A 20,126-nucleotide genomic window follows, 5' to 3' on the forward strand; every position below is an offset into this window, starting at 1 on the left:
AAGTAGGACTTAATATTACTTGATCAATGGTGAAATTGAAAATCCACCAAATATATAACTTCCCTCCTCATTAAGAATTTTGAGTGGAACCACATAGTGATTTAAATTTATCAAACACTTGATAAAAAGGTAGGCTTTACTGTTGTTCAAGAAGGTGCCAGATTTTCCCCGTTTCCTTAATAGCACCTTAGGAAGAAACCTAAATGAGCATAACCCATTTTCACAGAAGAAACTATTTTTTCAAGAGAGGGTGGGTCCAGGGTGATTAGAGAACCTTCATATGTAAATATTCAGGGATTTTGAAAGAGTTTAGTGTGAAATACAGGGAAGATTTGGTCAATCTACTTGTAAAAGTAATTATGCATCTTTTTATAAAAATATCTTCTTTTGTTGGGAAGCTTGGGTGGCTCAGCCAGTTAAGCCACTGGCTCTTGGTTTTGGCTCCGGTCATGTTCTCAGGGTCCTGGGGTCGAGCCCTGCATCTGGCTCTGGACTCAACAGGGTGTCTGCTTGAAGATTCTCTCCCTCTGACCTTTTCCCCACTCTTTGTCTCTCTCAAGTAAATAATCTTTAAAAAAATCTTCTTTCACTTGTTTAAGGATTAGGAAAAGGGCATAGCAGATGTATATATTTCTGAATATTTAATTCAGCATGTAACTTTCCTAAAAAAATCAGGTTCCTAAAATATGACCTGCTAATATCTGAAATGATTTCTATCAAGTTATATCTAACAGTAAAGTCTAATAACAGCAGCAACTATAGTTTTTTTTTTTTTAATTTATTTGACAGACGGACATCACAAGTAGGCAGAGAGGCAGGCAGAGAGAGAGGTGGAAGCAGGCTCCCTGCTGAGCAGAGAGCCTGACATGGGCTTGATCCCAGGACCCTGGGATCATGACCTGAGCTGAGGGCAGAGGCCCAACCCACTGAGCCACCCAGGCACCCCGCAACTACAGTTTTTGTCCATGTTATTTTATGTTTGTATTCAAGAAGAAAGAAAACCAGAAAAATACATTTAAGAAAAACAGTACGTCGGTACACCAAGAAACAAAGACGTGCAGGAGGGGCATCCTATAATGAAACAATATTCAGATTAGAATGTGATTAAAAAAAAAACACTGCTATTCAAAAAATATTTGGAAAATGGAAAAAAAATCATATATACTAATGATTTCATAAGAAGCTATCACAAATAACCAAGTCTGCCAAAAGAGCATCACTGGATGAATGATAAAGATGGGTATGAAGAAAATCATAGGGAATTGGACAGAAAAAGCCAATGTAGAAAAGAGTTCTCACTTACAAAATATAATGGAGAAAGAGGTGCGCTCATGAAATGCATCATCAAGACACTACCAAGGAAAGGTAAGATCACAAGAAGAGCCTACAGTGAAAGATGACATTGAAGCAACAGAATTTGAGGTTTACATCTTAAGAGAATTGATGAACTGAGAGCTATGGAGAGTGGAAAGAAATAGTGAGGGAGAGGATGGGATGTTCCAGTAGACTTGGTGCAAGAGTATGGAAGGAGTTGCCATCACACAGTCAGCAGCTGCTGCACCCTGTCCACTGGGCAACGGACTCTGATAAGTGGAATAAAATGAAAATTCACTCAGCAAACCCATGCAGGGAGCAAGATGAACAGGGTTCCTGCTTTGCAGAGCGATGCAAGCTGTGCATTAAGGAACAAGTAACAGGCAAACCAGATTCGTTCTGATGGTGATAAGTATGAAGAAAATGGGACAGAAAGAGTATCTAGAGTATGGCTATTAACAAACTGCTTCTCACTTTCCATCATGCTACAACATGAGAAAACAGAGGTCTGGTGAATAAGAAGGAGAGAGGACGACGGAAAACCTCTCCCTTCCTCTCCTCTCTTCTTCTCCGCGTACCCTCACTATTGTGTTCTTAGGGCCAGTGTCCCCAGAGAAAGGGGGAGACAGTAAGCTGGTCTATAAAGAATGGTTAATAAGACCTGTAAGCAGTGGCTAGAAGAACTGAATCATTTAGCTGTGCCCAGGAGGAAAAAAAAAATTGCACAATTTTAAGTGTAATCAGAGTTCTCACACTGAATTTGCTAGGTACTCAGGGTGAGAATTCTACATACAAAAATGATGATGACCTATACTCGGTCAGCAAAAGAAAAATTGACGCCAGAGGAAAACCAATTACAGCAAGTACTGTAATTGGGAAGACTCTATACCACTTTCAGCACTATGTTAATATAGTAAGAAACACTGCAAAAATCAACATTCTCTCAAGAAAATGCTAACTGGGAAAACAAAAGCAAACACAAATATAAACAGACACACACACACACACACCCACACACACCCCAACATACAAACATACTAGACTTTGTTTTATCAACAATCCATGCTAGAGGATTTCAGAGAAAATCATATATAAAAATGAATGTCAATATGGAGTATTACTGGGCCATCAAAAAGGATAAATACCCACCATTTGCATCCACATGGGTGGAATTGGAAGGGTTTATGCTGGGTGAAGTAAGGCAAGCACAGAAAGACGATTATCATGTGGTTTCACTCATATATGGATCATAAGGAATAGAGTGGAGGACCATAGGGAAAGGGAAAGAAAACTGAATGGGAAGAAATCGGAGAGGAGGACAAACCATGAGAGACTCCGGACATCAGGAACCAAACTGAGGGTTACAGAAGGGAGGTGGGTGGGGGATGAGGGAACTGGGTGATGGATGTCAAGGAGGATATGTGTGCCGATGAGCACTGGGTGTTATATGCAACTAATGAACCACTGAACATTACATCAAAAACTAATGGTGATACATTCGCTAGTTGAGCATAATAAAAAATTTAAAAATATTTTTAAAAATGTCATGATCGGACATGTGAAAGAGAAATTGAAAAAAGAAGAAATTTAGGAAAGGAGAAGGCAAAGAAATGGGGCTAATGTAATAGAGAAAAAAGAAATAACTTTTTTTTTTTTTTAACTAACACAGAAAGAATGAGAATACCAGTGGGAAAAAAGGCAGGAAGTTGGCAAAGGAGCCCAGGATGGTATCATGAAGTGACCCTATCTGTCCAGACAACCAAAAGGGAATTGTTGCAGAGACCAATAAACTGTTGGAACGGAATGGATGATCACCAGTGTTCTCACCACATTCTGGAGGCCAAGAATTTTGATGGGTGAGGTGGAGAGGCCAGAGGAAGGAGGACAAGAACATGACCTGTCTACATCTCCTGATCTTCTCTTGCCGAGGTAGGACTGAGTCCCTGCTCCTTGCTGCCACCTAGTGCTCAGGGTATGTGGCTACAATCAGCGGGACGTGATACCCCGAAGATGCAGGATAGGCATCCTGAGCCATTTTTTAAAATCAGATATCAGAATAGCGGATTCACTTGAAAGAGATATACTTAAGAAGAAGACCAATTGTTATTGTTTGGTGACATGAACTTCTTCTGGGATTCCTGTGACAGCTACAGGTCATGAGCTAACTGACCAGGGATAGTCTATATTCGTCTCCCTCGCCTTGTTTACCTAACCAAGAAAATTACTGAATTTGAAGAAATGCCGCTTTACAGAGGAAATGAATGGGAATGACCCCGATATTCGGTATTATGAATATCTGGAAGCAAACCCGGCCTATGATTCACTCATTTTCAGAGTTAAAAGCCAACAACTTAATGGTAAAGGGCTGCTTTGGAAACAGTATTTTTGTGTTAGTCAGTCACACCTATCACAAAGAAGGAGGAGAAATTATGCATCGACTAAAGTTAAAACGCACCAGCTTACACTTTAGGGAGACGCCGCAAGAATCAAATATTTCTCGATTAAATGTATCAAGGATTCTACCTGCTGTTTGTTTGACTACTACCATAATACTCTTTCTTCTGAAATTCAGAAATTTATCACTTAAGATAATTTGCTGGCAGAGTGAGTGGTGGGGACTTTTTATCAGTAGAAAGGTCAAATAATTTTCCACAGTGCACTGCCATTTTTAAGCTTTACAATTTTACTATAGGTGACCCAAGGGAAAGCACATTATACCATTATACACAAAAATTACCCTGTGAGTTAATGGAATGTGAACAGTAAGGCACCAGCCTTGTGTGCTGTCCCCCACTGCTTTTTCTGAAATACCTAATCTTAGTGGGTTTTGTTTTTAAAATTTGTTTTTCAATAAATTGTGGGGGAATTTTTGCACATGAAGAGCAAAACCCCTTGTCTCACAATGAGGCATTGTTCAATGGAGTGGGCTTCTAGATAGAAATGCAAGGCTATTCTAAGGACGACAGCATGCAATACAGATTTAGAGTAAAGCAAAAAAAGTAAGAAAAAAAGTCGACTAACCTAACCCACCTGAGCTCGGCTCACAGGGGTCAATGTCCTCGTCATCGCTGGGACATTCTGCTGACGCCACGAGGATGTCGTCGGTGGTCTGTAAAAGAATCACATCGAGTAGATTAATTTTTTTTGTATTTTCATTTTTAAATTTTTATTAACATATAATGTATTATTAGCCCCAGGGGTACAGGTCCGTGAATCGCCAGGTTTACACACTTCACAGGTGAGTAGATTAATTTAAAGGGACCTAGCAGATATGCTCATCTTTCTCCCAGTGACAAATGAAACATCGTTTGTGTTTTCCTGATAGTCTGAGAAAATTCAGTATTTCCCTTCCCAAGGACACAGAGCCTACATTTTTCGACCTATTTTAGATCTCTCATGGAAGTATTTGCATATTTGTGAAAATCTGATTGCAACTTGTTTTACATAAGCACACAGAAATGGTGACAGCCAACTTGCAGTACCCATTCATCCAACTGCACAGAGAAGCTGCACACAGTAGCATACAGGGGTTTAAAACAACCTGGCATAAGCAGATGATTTGAAATTTATTACAACCCTGGAGTGCTACAAAGTATGCATCAGTAGGCTTTATGCAGTACTTGTGCTTAGCTTCCTAAAAGCAGAATAGCTATAACCTTTTATATTCATGACCAGGTAGAATTTGATGAATCTTTGAGATATAGCTTGTCATTATTAGGGAACACAGATTAAGCAGAGAATATATTTCACTGATGCATTAAAGGGAAGCAAATATAGTCCATTTGAGGAAGTGTGTGTGTGTGTGTGTATGTGTGTGTGTGTGTGCGTAGCTTTCACACTTGATTCTTAGTTTTGCAATATTCAGTAGCGGGTATCATTTCACCGTTGTCCTTTTCATTATTAAGGTTTTATAATAAATGAAAAGCGTATGGGGGGTTGATATTTTATGGTAAAAAGGATAGAGGTGACAGTTTTCTCTGTGACATTCTAGTTGCTTCATTGCACTTACAGCAAAAAAGATAACCATCACTGTAATAAAAAGCAGAGTGTGTAAATCCTAGCAGTTAGCCACATAATCAACACATTTACAAGCACCAAAGGTTGTCCTTTACTGCCACTTACAAGGAGCAGTAAACTCGGCATAGATATTGCATAGAAATTGTGAAGGTTTGCATCAGATTTGGCTAATGCTAAAGTAACAAAGAATTCAATGCATAAGACAGAAAATATCTCATTAGTTTGGCTAAGGATTAAAGATAATTTTTAGATGACACTCAGAACCACAATACTGATGATGTCCTTATTTAAAAATGGAATTACAGTAATATAGATTCTACATGAAAGAAAAAAAAAAGGAAAATGGTATGACTCATTTTCCTTAAAGGAGGACTTAGTATAGTCAGAGATTAAAATATAAACAAATAAATGTTAGGAAATTTATGCCTTTTGAAAAATGAAGACAAAGGATAATATACTTCTGTGACAAAACTCAGCTTAAAATTCTTTCAAGCGCAGGGTCTTTAATTACTGAAAAATAAAGAATTTGTTCAGATGCTACTACATCATCATGTAACTTTAAATAAACACAGACATTTAAATAGCATTTTGAGATGGTTTCATGTCATTTTGCTCTTCGTTCTCCTGAGAGACCGCTGGGTGACTGGATTCGTTGATTTTGCTGCTATTATTTTAAAAGAGTTAGTTCAAAGTATCAGTTTTCCTGGAATTGTAACTGTTCATGTCAGTGATAACTACCAGCAATTGGTGCTCTGGTCACACAGGTATCTTTCATTAAAGTGAGCTTTAAAAGGCAAAACCCATCCTCCTTTTGGCACCAGCACATTTTGCAGGATAACATCCAAAAAGACTTGATAATAGCAAGTTACTGGATTATGAGGTCATGTAGGTCAATTTTTCCAATTCACCCCAGAGCAGATTATCTGGTTTTTATATTTTGTTTGTTTTTTAGAGTCACCTTAAAAGTGGAAAGCTTTTTATTTATTTATTTTTTTAAAAGAGTAGATACTCTTTAAAGTTACTTTCAAGGTTACAAGAGAATTTCTCATTGCCCTTGAGGAAAATTTTAATTATATTGATGAAATTAGTATAGGCTTGTTGTTCTCTTCTTGACGGGGGTGGGGGGGAGGAGGATGAGAATAAATTATTTATATCCTGTGTTTCTCATCCCAGGAATGATGCTGCCCCCTTTCTCCTCCTTTACCTGGGGCTTGTGGTGGTCGTGGTGGGGGCATTTGGTAATGTCTGCAGACATCACAGCTGGGCTGGGGACTCTTGGGGGACTGTCTGCTACTATTAGAATCCAGTGAGATTCCGATTCTAATAGGAAGTTAACAGCAGCTTCCCTTGCAGAGACACAACCTATCCTGTGCATGCAACCGCCCTCTCAGCACAAAGAATTTTATGAATCACAACGTCAGCAGTGTGGAAATTGTAAAAGTCTGCTTTAAAAGTGTAAAACTTGTTCTGAGCCTTATTTTTCTCATCTGAAAAAATGGAGGGATAAAAGTTCCTATTGTTGTAAGGATTAGCGAGAAAAATTACCTAAAATAAGACCACATTGTAAATGCTCATAAAGTTTGTGATATTATCAACATAATTGTTGTTATTTCAATAAAGGTAGCACTGATTTAATCTTCTTTTGCACTATATATAAATAATATAATTTTAGATATTAAACCGGAAGTGGTATATGTGAATTATTCTCAACCTTCCAGATCTCACATTAGTATTTATATCAAAATACAGTAGCTATATTGGTACTTTGTTGAACTAAGCTTCCATCTTTTACTGCCTAGATTTACATTTTGAATAGAAATCAAACATCAAATATAAATAATGAAGGCTGCTTCTTAAAATAAATTCATGGGCTAAAAATGTGGGACTCAGTGGATAGTGTTTCATGAAGACTAAATTATTTAAGCCACACAAACTAACTTTTGTTTTAAAGTTGACCTATTTTCTACATAGGAATAATTCCACAGCAAGCAAAAAGTGTGAGAATGTTCTCAGTGTTATCTTTCACAAAACCCAGCACCTAAAATAACAGAAAACATCATAAAATAAATAGTACCTTCTATAGTCCTCCTACAGTAGAAAAAAAAATCACTGTGTAAATATGACCCTACTATAAAACTGTATTTTAGTTTTTAATGTACTTTTTCTGTATAATGAATACACATTCTTGTTTTTCATATTTATTCTCCTCAGAAATGGAAAAACAGCAATAGTCTTCTGAATAAAAGATCTTGAATCAATAGATGCCTTGGCAGAAATCATCACTTCATGAAAAATCAGGAAGTGGCTCAAGAGTAGGGAAAAAAAATCAAATCTCATTTCGGAGGCTGAATTAACTGAACAATATTCTAGCCAAAGCTGTGTAATTTAAATTTAATTCCCTGTGTTTGGAGCTGCCTCTCTATGACACGCTGTTGAGAGAGTGGTAGAAAGAAACTCAAATATGTCACATTAATCAATTCTATTCTTCAGTATACTTTCCCTGATGTTTATAACCTTTTTCAGAAAAGAGACAACCTGCTGAAAGAGACAGAATAGTAATCAAGAAAAGCATTAGCTTTATATAGCCGTCCATTTAGATAAATGTCCCTAACTGGGCATTTAACCACTCACAGGTCAACATGCCAGGCTGGTCTTCCCTAATTCAGAAGGGCCCATACACTCACATGGCAAGCATCTATTCTCATTCAAAATGTCTACTCAAAATATCTAGGTTTCCTTACCTTTAGGGAAAAAAAAATGATGTGGACAGACTTTAAGAAATAAAGGTACTGAAACCTAATTCATTATGCTCTGTGGGAAAACACCAACATGTTACAGAATACAGAAATATAATCAGGATGGGGGAGAAAGGATGTGTAGAGCAAAAAATTACAACTTATTTCACTTATGGGACAGCCATGGTTATTAAGAGAGACACCATTTGGTGGGTTAGAAAGTAGAGAAAGTGGTGTATTTTTGTTCTTTCTTACTTACAGGCATCCTCCCCCCCGCCCCACCGACCTTTTACAGTGGAAATTGCTGCACAGTCACTTGCTATCACTTAAAACAAAAAACAAACAAAAAAAAAAAAAACGCACAAATGCGTATCTGTGTGGCAAAGAGGTATGATGAGAGGGTAGATAAACTTCATCTGTAAGGTTATATCTCTACTAAGAACAGCAACCCTACAGTTTATTCCTCATGATAATCAGCTTTACTGAAGACTGATACATTCTGATGAGAATGCCCACAAGAAAACTCTATCAGGACAGACTTGCTTTGTTGAGGAAAAGAAGGAACTCCCACTACGCAGAAGGATGTCCACCATGAATTTGATGTCCACAAAGAAATTCATGATTTACTTTAAAATTGTGATTATAACTTTGTTTCTAAAGGGCAAGAGTTTATCTGGCTATACATCCAAATACAAGTTTGAGAATCATTGTCTCAAGCAATGGTGCTCCCTGGTATAGCAGGATTGAGCCTAATCTTTCACTACTGTGATGGACGTTTAAACTGAATTGATTGAGCTGATGGACAGGGTGAGTATGGAACTAGCTGATATGAGACATGTTTTGGTAACTGAGGGACACCTGTTCTTGCTGATACTTTTGTCTGTGTGAAGCTATTCTGGAAGTGAAAGAGCATTCATGTCTGGCTTGCAGGACTGAATCTGATAGTCTCTCCAGAAAAGATTTATTGCTAGGCAGGGTTCCATGGGGGGCGGGGGGGAGTCGAGATTCAGAATTAGTGTTACAAATTGCCCAAGCCAAGGTCCAATGCATTGCACTGATAAACCTGTAAGACGAGAAGTTTCTAGGAGTTGGGGGAAGTGACAAATTTTAAGAGGAAAACTGCAGAAAAACCACCCCATTGTAGTACATATGGACAATTTCCAAACCATGCGTCAGTTTGGCCAAATCAAAGCAATAAAGAAGTATATCCAATTGGCAGTTTTAGTTAATCAACAACCCTATTAAAGGTGCACAATGAGTTTAGAGACTGCATAGATTCTATGGTAGCTTCCACAGAAATCTCAATCAAGCTTTTGGTTCTTATTTGTCAATTATTTCTCTGAGTAGTAGATGCCATGTAAAGATGTCAATCCCATGGCTAACTAATCTCATAAAAATAAAAGCAATGAGCTATGATCCAATATGTGAAGCGTAGCTCCAGCACATGAATAACAAAAAAACTGAGGATCAATTAGTTACCAACAAATATAAAACACCTCATCTATGCACAGCATCTTCAGGTGGGTACAAGATATGGTCACTACCTAACAAGGTGTAAATTATGTTTCCTGCCCCCAAATAACTTATTGTGCCTGCTCTATTCTAAAGCATGGGGGAAAAAAAATCACTCACTGATACAAATAATAATCAATTCAATTCAAATAGCTTGTTTTTCTTGAAATGCAGCAGTGCTCCCCTATTACTTCATTAAGTATTCACCAACAACATGGTTATGCAGAATGCAGGTGGAGGTGCTATTATTCTGAGCATTAGAGTTAAGTGCATGCTCAAAAAAATACCTGTTTGTACACTCATTTACCCAATTTGAATGTTTGAACATTGGCATTCATGAATATTTAGGGCAAAGCTTAAATATCTCTGAAAACAGCCAGCTTTCACATTTCTTTAACAATTTTTTTTTCCCAGTTGGTACCTAAGGTTATTACAAAAAGTGACCATAAATCAGCTGTCTGCTTGGGGAAAAGACAGACTTGAAAGCCATGCAATTTTCTTCAAAAATTTTGTCACTATTTAAAATGTGGATTGGATAGAAAAACCATGGAAAAGAGACCATGACATCTCACTCATTTAAACATGCATTTTTTTTTTAAGATTTTATTTATTTATTTGTCAGAGAGAGAGAGGGAGAGAGAATGAGCACAGGCAGACAGAATGGCAGGCAGAGACAGAGGGAGAAGCAGGCTCCCCGCTGAGAAAGGAGCCCGATGTGGGACTCGATCCCAGGACGCTGGGATCATGACCTGAGCCGAAGGCAGCTGCTTAACCAACTGAGCCACCCAGGCGTCCCTAAACATGCATTTTTATGTGCATTCAATACTGGTCATCCTGACAGGCAAAACTCAAAGGGGAAGATAGGGGTGAGGAAATAATGCCACAAAAAATGAATTTAAAGGAACTATGGAAGAAAGAAAAGAATTGGACTTCTGCTTAGTCAAAAAAGATCATATTTTAGAAAAGTTATGCAAAGTTGCAAACCTGCAAAAGAGAAACCTAGTGTCAGAAAACTTGAAATTAAATTTATATTTTAAAAAAGATAGTATTTCTCTTGTACTTTCTCTTTAAGCTGCTAATGATCTTGATGGCAATATTGCATTTTCATTTTTAGCCAAAGAAATGTAAAAGAGCTGGCCAAAAGACAAAGTTAAAGTCCAGTTTGAATTTTCAGACAGGGATTATAATAATCTGTTCTTCTGGATTCTCATTCATTAGAACATGGGGTATAAGAGCCTCGAAGACTGCTGGAAGTGGAGCGAAGATGCTGAAGGGGAAACCAGAATACGCCTGTTATCAACTCTGTTCTCTCTCTATTCAGTTTGCTTTTGGACAAGGCACTTTCTGAAATGTGTTTGGCCATTTCCAAATTGAATGAACACTGAGAGATGTTTACAATGTAAATCTAGGCTTTTAGCGAAGTCAATATGACTCTCTACTCCAACTATTATGACTGAATGAACTAATTAGTCACACAGGTTGAACTGAAAATCATTATGGGGGTAATGATGCCAAAACAGATTTTTTTTTTTATCAGTGTAAAATGCCACTGATTGTTTCAACTAACATGTCTCCAAAATTCAAGCTTATGTTGCTGGCATTTAACACGTTAAGGGATAGAATCATGTTTTAGCCAAGCAGTCACGTATCTTCCTGCATTGCACCAGACCTTAGTGATCATTAGTCGGACCACTTCATTTTACATATCAGGAAACAGAAGCTGCAAAATTAAGTGTTTTTGTTTGAACACAATTATAGTGTCAATTAGTGGCACAACTATGAGACTATACTGACCTCAATAAATTGTGTTTGTCTCTTTATCTTATCCCAGATGACTTCTAACTATCCATTCATCACCCATCCATCCATCCATCCATCCATCCATCCATCCATCCAACCATCATCCATCCATCCAAAACCATTTTGCTCTTTAAAGGATGTGATATGATCTACAAAGATACACGATGAAATACATTTAACATAAGTTAAAAGGTGGCAAAGGAGATTATTGGGTTTCAGATAAGTAACCACTAAAATTATTACAAAGAAAACACACACACATATAAGGAGACACACACACACAGCTAATTGCACCGTTGATATGGCAGCACACTAAATAGACACTAAAGAGGGAACAAAATGAATGCTAGTGTTTAATTTTTTAAAATCTGGTTATAAAAAATCAAATATTGATATAATCACAGTTTTTTAAAGTTTTTTTTAAAGATTTTATTTATTTATTTGACAGAGAGAGAGAACAAAAGTAGGCAGAGAGACAGGTGGTGGGGGGCGGGAAGCAGGCTCCCCGCTGAGCAGAGAGCCTGATGTGGGGCTCGATCCCAGAACCCTGAGATCAAGACCTGAGCCAAAGTCAGAGGCCCAACCCACTGAGCCACCCAGGCGCCCCAGTCACAGTTATTTTGAAGTAATACCTGAAGGTTCTTTATTTACTTGTTGTGATCTTTTCTTAGGTGCTTAAAGACTTACACATCATGTCTCTTGTTCCTATACAAAATGTGTAACTAAATTTGGGAGGACAGAAAGAAATACAAAATTATTGAAAATTCTCCTGCTTATTCTTTCTCCTTGACTTAGAACACTGCAGGCCAGGGCGCCTGGGTGGCTCAGTGGATTAAGCCTCTGCCTTCAGCTCAGGTCATGATCTCAGGGTCCTGGGATCAAGCACTGCATCAGGCTCTCTGCTCAGCAGGGAGCCTGCTTCCCCCTCTCTCACTGCCTGCCTCTCTGCTTACCTGTGATCTCTCTCTGTGTGTCAAATAAATAAATAAAATCTTAAAAAAAAAAAAAAAGAACACTGCTGGCCATTCTGGCTACAAAATTACTTCAGTGAGGGGGTATCCAGGGACGGGGTGGGGGTCAGCTAGTTAAGCATCTGACTCTTGATTTCAGCGCAGATTGTGATCTGATGAACTGAAGAACTGAGCTCCATTCAGACTCCGCACTCAGCTCAGAGTCTGCTTAAGATTCTCTCTCTCCCTCTGCCCTTTAATTCAATGATCTTTTTTTTCCCTCTTCTCATTAATACACCAATGAATATACTTCCAACTTCTGAGTTCTCCCTTATTAGCTACTGTTTTCATCACATAAGTGCTAATGAGATTCTTATTTTTCTCTTTCTCATACAGCCATCATTCAAGTTTTGTCAAATTATCTCTCACTACACCCTGGAAATATATAAATGGAAGTGGCCATTTATTAATAATATTGGCTGTCTTCCCATATACAATCTAGACAGGCATTTATTGATTAGGGTAGTCTCATTTACACAATGGACCTAGAATTAGAGGTTCAAAATCAAAGATGTGGAAAGAGCCAGAGGAAGCTAGCTACCCATAACAATTCTTTCCTACTAGGCAGTATGAAAACCAATGTCTTCTTGATAGAGCTTTAACCTGGGAACATAGGACAACTTATACTCCACACAATTCTTGGTGTATGGAACAGCAAGAAATAGGGATGTGGTTAGAAATGATGATGATTTAGTTAACAGAAAATTAATCTTTTGATTTTTTTGACCCATGACTTGAATATATGTAAGGTTCTAAACTAGGCTCCCCCAAATAAGCCAATGTCTGAACAGTACTTTAATGTGTGTTTCTGCCAAGCACTGATTGACAGTAAACATTTTCTGGCTCAGATGTTACCATGTTATTTCATTCATACACCGAGAAGATCTAATCTTTTCTGACTGTAGTTAAGCTGGAACTCCAAGCTTCCCTATCTGACTTCTTCATTCCTTGTGGTGCTTACTTTGGTTCCCTAATACATATTTGAAACGGAATACTTTTCAGCCATTTCATTTTAATTTTTAGTGTGATGATCAATAATAGAAAATATAAGTTCAGAAATCAAGTTACAAATCTGTATTTTAAGCAATATGCATCATCTTGGACTAATTTTTGTGTTTTTGACAGTACTTAAGAATATATATGCTATATATGTAAGGATATATTATACATGTTAATACGTGTGCTATATATGTATATATAATCGCTTGAACAGATCCATCATAATAACTTCTCTATCTCACAGGGATCTTGTGGAGATCAAATTTGAAATGCTTGAAAGCACTTTTGAAACATCAGAGTTCCCACAATGCAGTGTTTATGTGCTATTATTAAAACTAATAAGGAATTATTTTTGTTCCTCGTACGACACTCTATAAAGAATAGTTCTGGGGAGAGCTTAAAGAGTGCAGCCAACCACTTCACTGCCTAACTTTGATTTTCATATCCTGAAATCCTCCTGTCCCCTCAGTTGAATAGGATCTGTTTCTCTCATCCAACTGGCCCCTCACATAGATGTTGCTATTCTTGGGCTGATCCCCTTTATACAAGGATAGGATTCATTTCAGCCTTGCTTATTTAGTGTAATGTACAAGACAGGTAGTACCAATCCATACCTGGCCCTGTCATTACCTCCTCTCTAGGCCTGATCTCTTGGGGAGTCACCGCAGAGAGGCAGGGACACTGGAGACCTCCTGAGTTCTCCTCCTTACTCACTTTACTGGGACCTAGAAGATGGTGACAAGTTGATTTATTTTATCTCTACGTCCATGGTTTACTTCTCATGTATGCCCTATTACATCTAGAATCTCTAAATGAACAGATGAGTAGGAAGAACAGATCACTCAGCAAACACTGTTAATTAAAGGAGCATGAGAAGGAGAGGGAGGAGGGGAGGAGGGAGGGGAGAAGAAATATTCTTTAGGTGTGATCTCAGCTGCATTGTGCTCCCTATTATAGCGATTGTATTGGTAATTATAACATGATACTGTGTATGGCTGTGCCCTCTTATGGATTAATTATATACAAATTAAAAAATTTTAAGAGATTTTATTTATTTATTTAAGAGAGGGAAACAGAGACAGCAAGAGAGAGCAGGAGCAGGGAGAGAAGAAAAGCAGGCTCCCTGCTGAGCAGGGAACCCAATGTGGGACTCGATCCCAGGACCCTGAGATCATGACCTGAGCAAAAGGCAGACACTCAACCAAAAGAGCCACCCAGGCACCCCACTACTTAACTTTTAATTAATAATATACTAATTAAATATTTTCTTAGTATATCGGGACAGTGGAGGTATTTGCCTTTCCAAACTATGTTGAAGTATAAAAGTTTGGGAACAGCTCAGGTGTATGTTTTATTTTATTCACATACTTCTGTGGGACAGAGTTTATGTCCATGTTTAACACCCCCAGAATATCTATCACAAGAGCTCAAGAGATTTGGTTTGACATGGCTTCACCATTGATTGTGGTGAATCGTTTCACCATGCATACGCATATCAACATATTGTTATAAGCCTTAAATGTACACAATTTTTATCTGTCAATTATATGTCAATAAAGATGAAAAAAGTCATCACACTCTAAGCCTGGCTTATCTTCTTTAAATATCTGCAATTCAAATAAAAGTCTATTATGAAAATAAGTGATTGTGAAAATAAAATTACTAAAGTTGAGGGTGCATGATTCATTTTGATTCTAAACACAGAAGGAATATTCCACATGACACTTGAATTGGAAGAATCATGTCCAATAGCCTTATTCCTAATGGTCATCCTTTCTAAGCTCACTACACTAAGATGTATGTTTGTCACAACTGCTCCTTTATAACAGCTCATTAAGTCTCAAAATAAGAGTGAGCAAGTATAGATTATTTTCCAGGAGTATGACTCTTAAGAGTGGCAAATGAGAATTGTGGCAAAATCACACTTTTTCAAAGATTTTATCTGTCTCTAACATCTCTAGAAGTGACAATGGAACTTTATAACTGGTTTCCACATTATACTTCATGGCTGGAAATTTATAGTAGAGAAATGGCAAGAAGCGACATTATCTTTAAAGGAAAAGAGAGAATGACTGAAAGTTAGAAAGAAAGAAAAGCTAAAAATGTCTTGCAATAAGTCAGTCTGCCTTTTTTTAAGTCCTGTCCCTTGAGAGAGCAGTAAGATACAGTCTGCTTTATAGAAGAAACTGAGAAAAAATAGTTAACTATCATTCCGGGTGCTCTGTACCCCCCAGGCTGCCTCTCCCACCTGTACTCTACAGTAATAGTCCTGCATTGCAAATATTTCTGTCTGATTGTAAAGAAACTATACCTCAATCATGTTTTCCTTCAATATCTAACTATAAGATGAAAGTTTAATTCTCCTCCTGAAATAAGCTGCATAGAGATAAGGGCTGGCTGAGACCAGCCATCAGAGTTGGACCAAGAAATATGTGTGGGACAGAATGCACTCAAAAATTGAGATCTTTTGACTGATTCTTCCATGGGTTCACTCATTCATTCATTCATTTATCCACTTACAATCATTTGTTGAATACCTTTGATGAATAAGGAGTTACACAGAGGGGGAATAGAATAGACAGCCAGATGTGCCCACCTTGAATTGCATGGAGAACTTCAGGTATGGGACGAATAGAGGCTGTCTATGAGCAGAAAGTTGCCCTTTGATCACTGAGCATGGAAGAAGTCGAGGTGCGAGAGCTGGCCAGAGGGGGCTGAAGTCCAAGCCGCTGCTGCTTATTACCTGTGTGAGTTTGGGAAAGTTCCCTAACTTCTCTGGATTTCTTCCTAAGTACAAATGAATTGATTTACACTATTTTACAGAATTATGAAGAGAATTAAGTACTCTAGGGCTAGGGCTACCTGGCTGGCTAAGTTGGTTGGGTATCCAGCTCTTGATTTTGGCTCAGGTCATGATCTCGGTGTCGCGTCAAGCTCCACGCACTGAGTACGGAACCTGCTGGATATTCTCTCTGTCCCTCTGCCCCTCATCCCACTTGTGTATCTCCCCCTCTCCAAATAAATAAAAAATAAATAAATAAAATCTTGATAAAATTCTCTAGGGCTCGATAGGTCTGTCTAGCACAGTGACTGGCACTTAGAAGACGTTTGACAATATTATGACATAAATACAGCTGGTTCTTTACAAGTTCTCACCTCACTTTCCCTGCAACACTGGCGGAAAGCGTTGTTCATAGCACTGGACTCCTGAGACCTTTAGACACAGATATTCTCTTCACAAAGCAAGTGTAATTTATGACTTAAATCCAAAGTCCCATGTTGAAACATTCCATAAACAGAGCGCTTCTTAAAACTCCTCAAAAAACATCACATCATCCATACACGGAAAAGCCAAAGAGTTCTCTTCTCCCCAGGTGTGTGATGTAACCTAGAATTTGTCAAACTGTATTTATTTTAGAGTTGGGAGACTCCTTAAGATATCTGTCCCAGGTGCCTTATGGTAAAGAGAGAGAAACTAACGTGGCATGGTCAGGCGTGCAGGATCAAATCCCTACTGGCTCAGTGTCAGGTGTAGAATGAGATCCTGCCTCCTGGCCCTCCATCCAGTTGGCATTCCCCTCCCGCCACTGCTCCCAGTCTCATGTCTGGGTAAAGGGAAGGTTACAAAAAAAAAAAAAAGCAGCAGGATTAATTTGCTACTTTTCCCAATTTTCTCAAACATGATTTGCCTTTTTCAATTTTGCTCTAAGTTTTCCTGAAAATTTTTTAAGCAAGACCTTTATGAAATACGAGGGAATGGAATCCACTGACGTCACCCAGAGCTGCTAGATCAGAGAGCACTTAGCAGATCCTGCAAAGCCTGTGACGGACTGCTTGAAGAATAAGCGTGCAGAAGTGATGGGAGAATTCTGCTCATTGTCATCTGCTGAGGACTAGCAGTTCATTAGAGAACCTGCCTTTGTGTGCATTTCATTTGGTGTAACCTTGACAGCACTCTTCCCCACAGGTATTTGAGTGTTTTATTTGGTTATGCTATTGTCTAATGACCTCTTCTTCTTCAACTTTACTATTATTATTATTTTGGCCATTAAAAACATTGTGACAAGTAAAGCTCATGCGAAAAACGCTTAGACGGCTAAGTGACTAACGAAATCCTCTCCTGGACAGCTCTTCCCTCTCCAGCGTTGCATCCTACAATCAGTTCTGCTCAGCTCTGACACATTTCCTCTAAGTTGCTATCCTACATCTCCCGCCTGGATGTGCCCTTTTCCTTCGCCTGCAATCCCTGCCCCCTCCCTCCATTCTCATTACCGGGATGCCTGCTGATGAAGGACCATAAATAAGCTTTCTATTCACACACACAGACACACACACACACACAGACACACACACACACACACACACACACACACACACACACGGGTCACTTATCATCTCGAGAACTTTTGAAATCACGGAAGTGTCACCTTTTAACCAGAGAGTTCAGAAGACAAGCTGTTTTGGTAGTTTGTTATCAAAGCGAGGAACGTGGGAAGCGGCCACGGAGCTGTGATCTCACATGGTCAAGCGAGCGGCTGTGCCCTGCCCTGCATCAGAGACCCTCCCACTCCTCTTTCACTTTTTAATCAAGGGGTGCTCTTACTAGGTTTTCTCTTTTGTATATCAGTGTCAGCCTTCAGAGACACTCTTTTCCTTTTCAAAATCACTTCTTTGATCTGCTTTGAGCTGGAAATCCAGATAACCAAGTTTTTCTATTTTGAGAAATAATAATGGGCTATAAGGAAAAGAGGATTAGAGAAGCGCTCTAAAAAGCCCAGGTGCTTTAGAGCCCTCAGTCGAGGCTCATGGCTTCACGTCCACTGACTCGTTCATTTCCTCAAAATACAAGGTGCCTTCTGAAGGTAGTGCCTTTATTTCTAAGTCACCCGCGCAACAACATTTTTACTATGATGATTCTCAAATAGGCTTTTCTTATTTCTTAAAGTCCAAGGATCCTTATTAGAACTACACCCCAAATACCTCAATCTATTTGCCAAGATCTAATCAAATAGAAGCCAAGCCTCACTCAATGTTCCCCTGAGCCTGCTGGGAGAGAGATGAGCGCTAGAACAAGGAAGGTGGCCCTCTCAGTGTCTGTGACCCCCAAGCTACCTGAAAGAATGGAGGGTATGTTTGCTTGTACTCAGGGGTGGAACTGATGCTCCCAAGGTTTCAGCTATATTTGAGTCACTCTGTAGTTTTTCTTTTTTTTTTTTAAAGATTTTATTTATCCATTTGACAGACTGAGATCACAAGGAGGCAGAGAGAGAGGGGGGGAAGAAAGCTCCCTGCGGGGCTTGATCCCAGGACCTGGAGCTCTCGACCTGAGCAGAAGGCACGGGCCCAAGCCACCGAGCCACCCAGGCGCCCCTCACTCTGTATTCTGGGTAGAGAGATGCCGTCTGCGGTAGCTCCTTTTCTGGTTTCCTGGAAGCAGCTCCTCACCTGACAAACTGAGGAGTGTTGCTGCTGGTTATGGGACCTTGTAACGCAGCTCCTAGTGATTTAGGTGCATGAGCATTAGAGCCAGAGTTTAAATCTGGAGTTAGCAGAACTTGGATGACTGATTTAAACTCTCATTTGTAAAATGGGAAGGATGCAGTATCCATCTCTGCAGTGTCGTTGTAAGAATTGGGAAAATCATGATCAATGAAGTTCTTGATGCATAGTAAACACTAAATAAATCTTGGCTATTCTTGCCCTCTAACTATATAAGACACACACACATATGTTACCCAGCATGCCAAGGGGCAGCATGTTTTTTGCTAAAGTGGGCAAAACCCCAATATCCTAATAACCACAATAAGCAGACTCTCCACATTTACCCTTGCCTAGAGTACTGTGAAGTAGTAGGAGGAAAAAAAGCCAAATATTGGAAGGAGAATGTAAATGTACTTTCCCCCTGAATGTTCTATTTTGCTTTTCAACTTTCAAACTCCACTTTATTTCAAAACATACTCCCAACCATTCCAAAGCATTTTCAAGTTGGAAAGCCTTCTTTTTTGTTTCACAATAAGCTAACTGCAGGTGCAAACTCGAAGGAGACAGACCTTGGAAATTTTAAGTATGTTGCCATGGCAATGGTTTGCAAGAATGTGTATGAGTTTCATCTTAGCTCTCAAGCATTCAACTGAGTTCATATGTGGAGGTTCAAATTGCTAGGCACACAATGTTTGCCATTCATTGTGTCTTGAAAGGCTTGGAAATAACTGTCTCTGTTGCTTATAGCAACTAGAAACCACAAAATACTATCTATCTATCTAGCTATGCAAATGTAGAGATCTAGTCATTCATTATCTGCTCTTAGCTGGCCATCCTCACCATTTTGGCTGCTCTAAAGGAAGCTGTATACATAAATACAACAATAAACACTTTCCCCATTGTTGCAAACACAGAGTTGAATTCTCAATATGAATTAACTGTAAAACTTTTCTATTGAATTTTCATATTAATTTTCTCATTCAAAATGAACATATCCTTAAAGAAGCATGATAATTATTTAGGGATGCTCAATTAAAGAAAACTTTCAGTCTAATGAAATGTGGAGGATCTTTTTAAAAGGGTCCTGTCCAAGAAGGCAGGAAAGAAGAAGTCTGTAATTCTAGTCATTAAATCAAATGCTCCCCCGCCCTTGAAAAAGCAATACCACCACCACCACCACCATCACCAAGAAGACATACAAAAGAAGTAATTTTGTCTTGTTTGAATCATCATTACCTCAATAGTTCTTAAATGGTTC

General features: G+C 38.8%; 1 protein-coding gene across 34 annotated transcripts in view; it reads right to left on the reverse strand.

Moving 5' to 3' along the window:
- The window catches only part of NRXN1 (neurexin 1), a 1,166,070-nt gene that overhangs the window by 18,925 nt on the left and 1,127,019 nt on the right, over window positions 1-20,126 (reverse strand). For 23 of the 34 annotated variants that reach the window (XM_032352096.1, XM_032352087.1, XM_032352076.1 and 20 more), the window contains one exon: window positions 4,336-4,423. In XM_032352096.1, the coding sequence (XP_032207987.1) occupies window positions 4,336-4,423 (88 nt within the window). The remainder of the gene's footprint in view (window positions 1-4,335; window positions 4,424-20,126) is intronic. The other 11 variants (XM_032352097.1, XM_032352106.1, XM_032352095.1 and 8 more) reach the window with 1 other exon arrangement.

The sequence above is a fragment of the Mustela erminea genome, chromosome 7, assembly GCF_009829155.1.
Source record: "Mustela erminea isolate mMusErm1 chromosome 7, mMusErm1.Pri, whole genome shotgun sequence".
Lineage (NCBI taxonomy): Eukaryota > Metazoa > Chordata > Mammalia > Carnivora > Mustelidae > Mustela > Mustela erminea.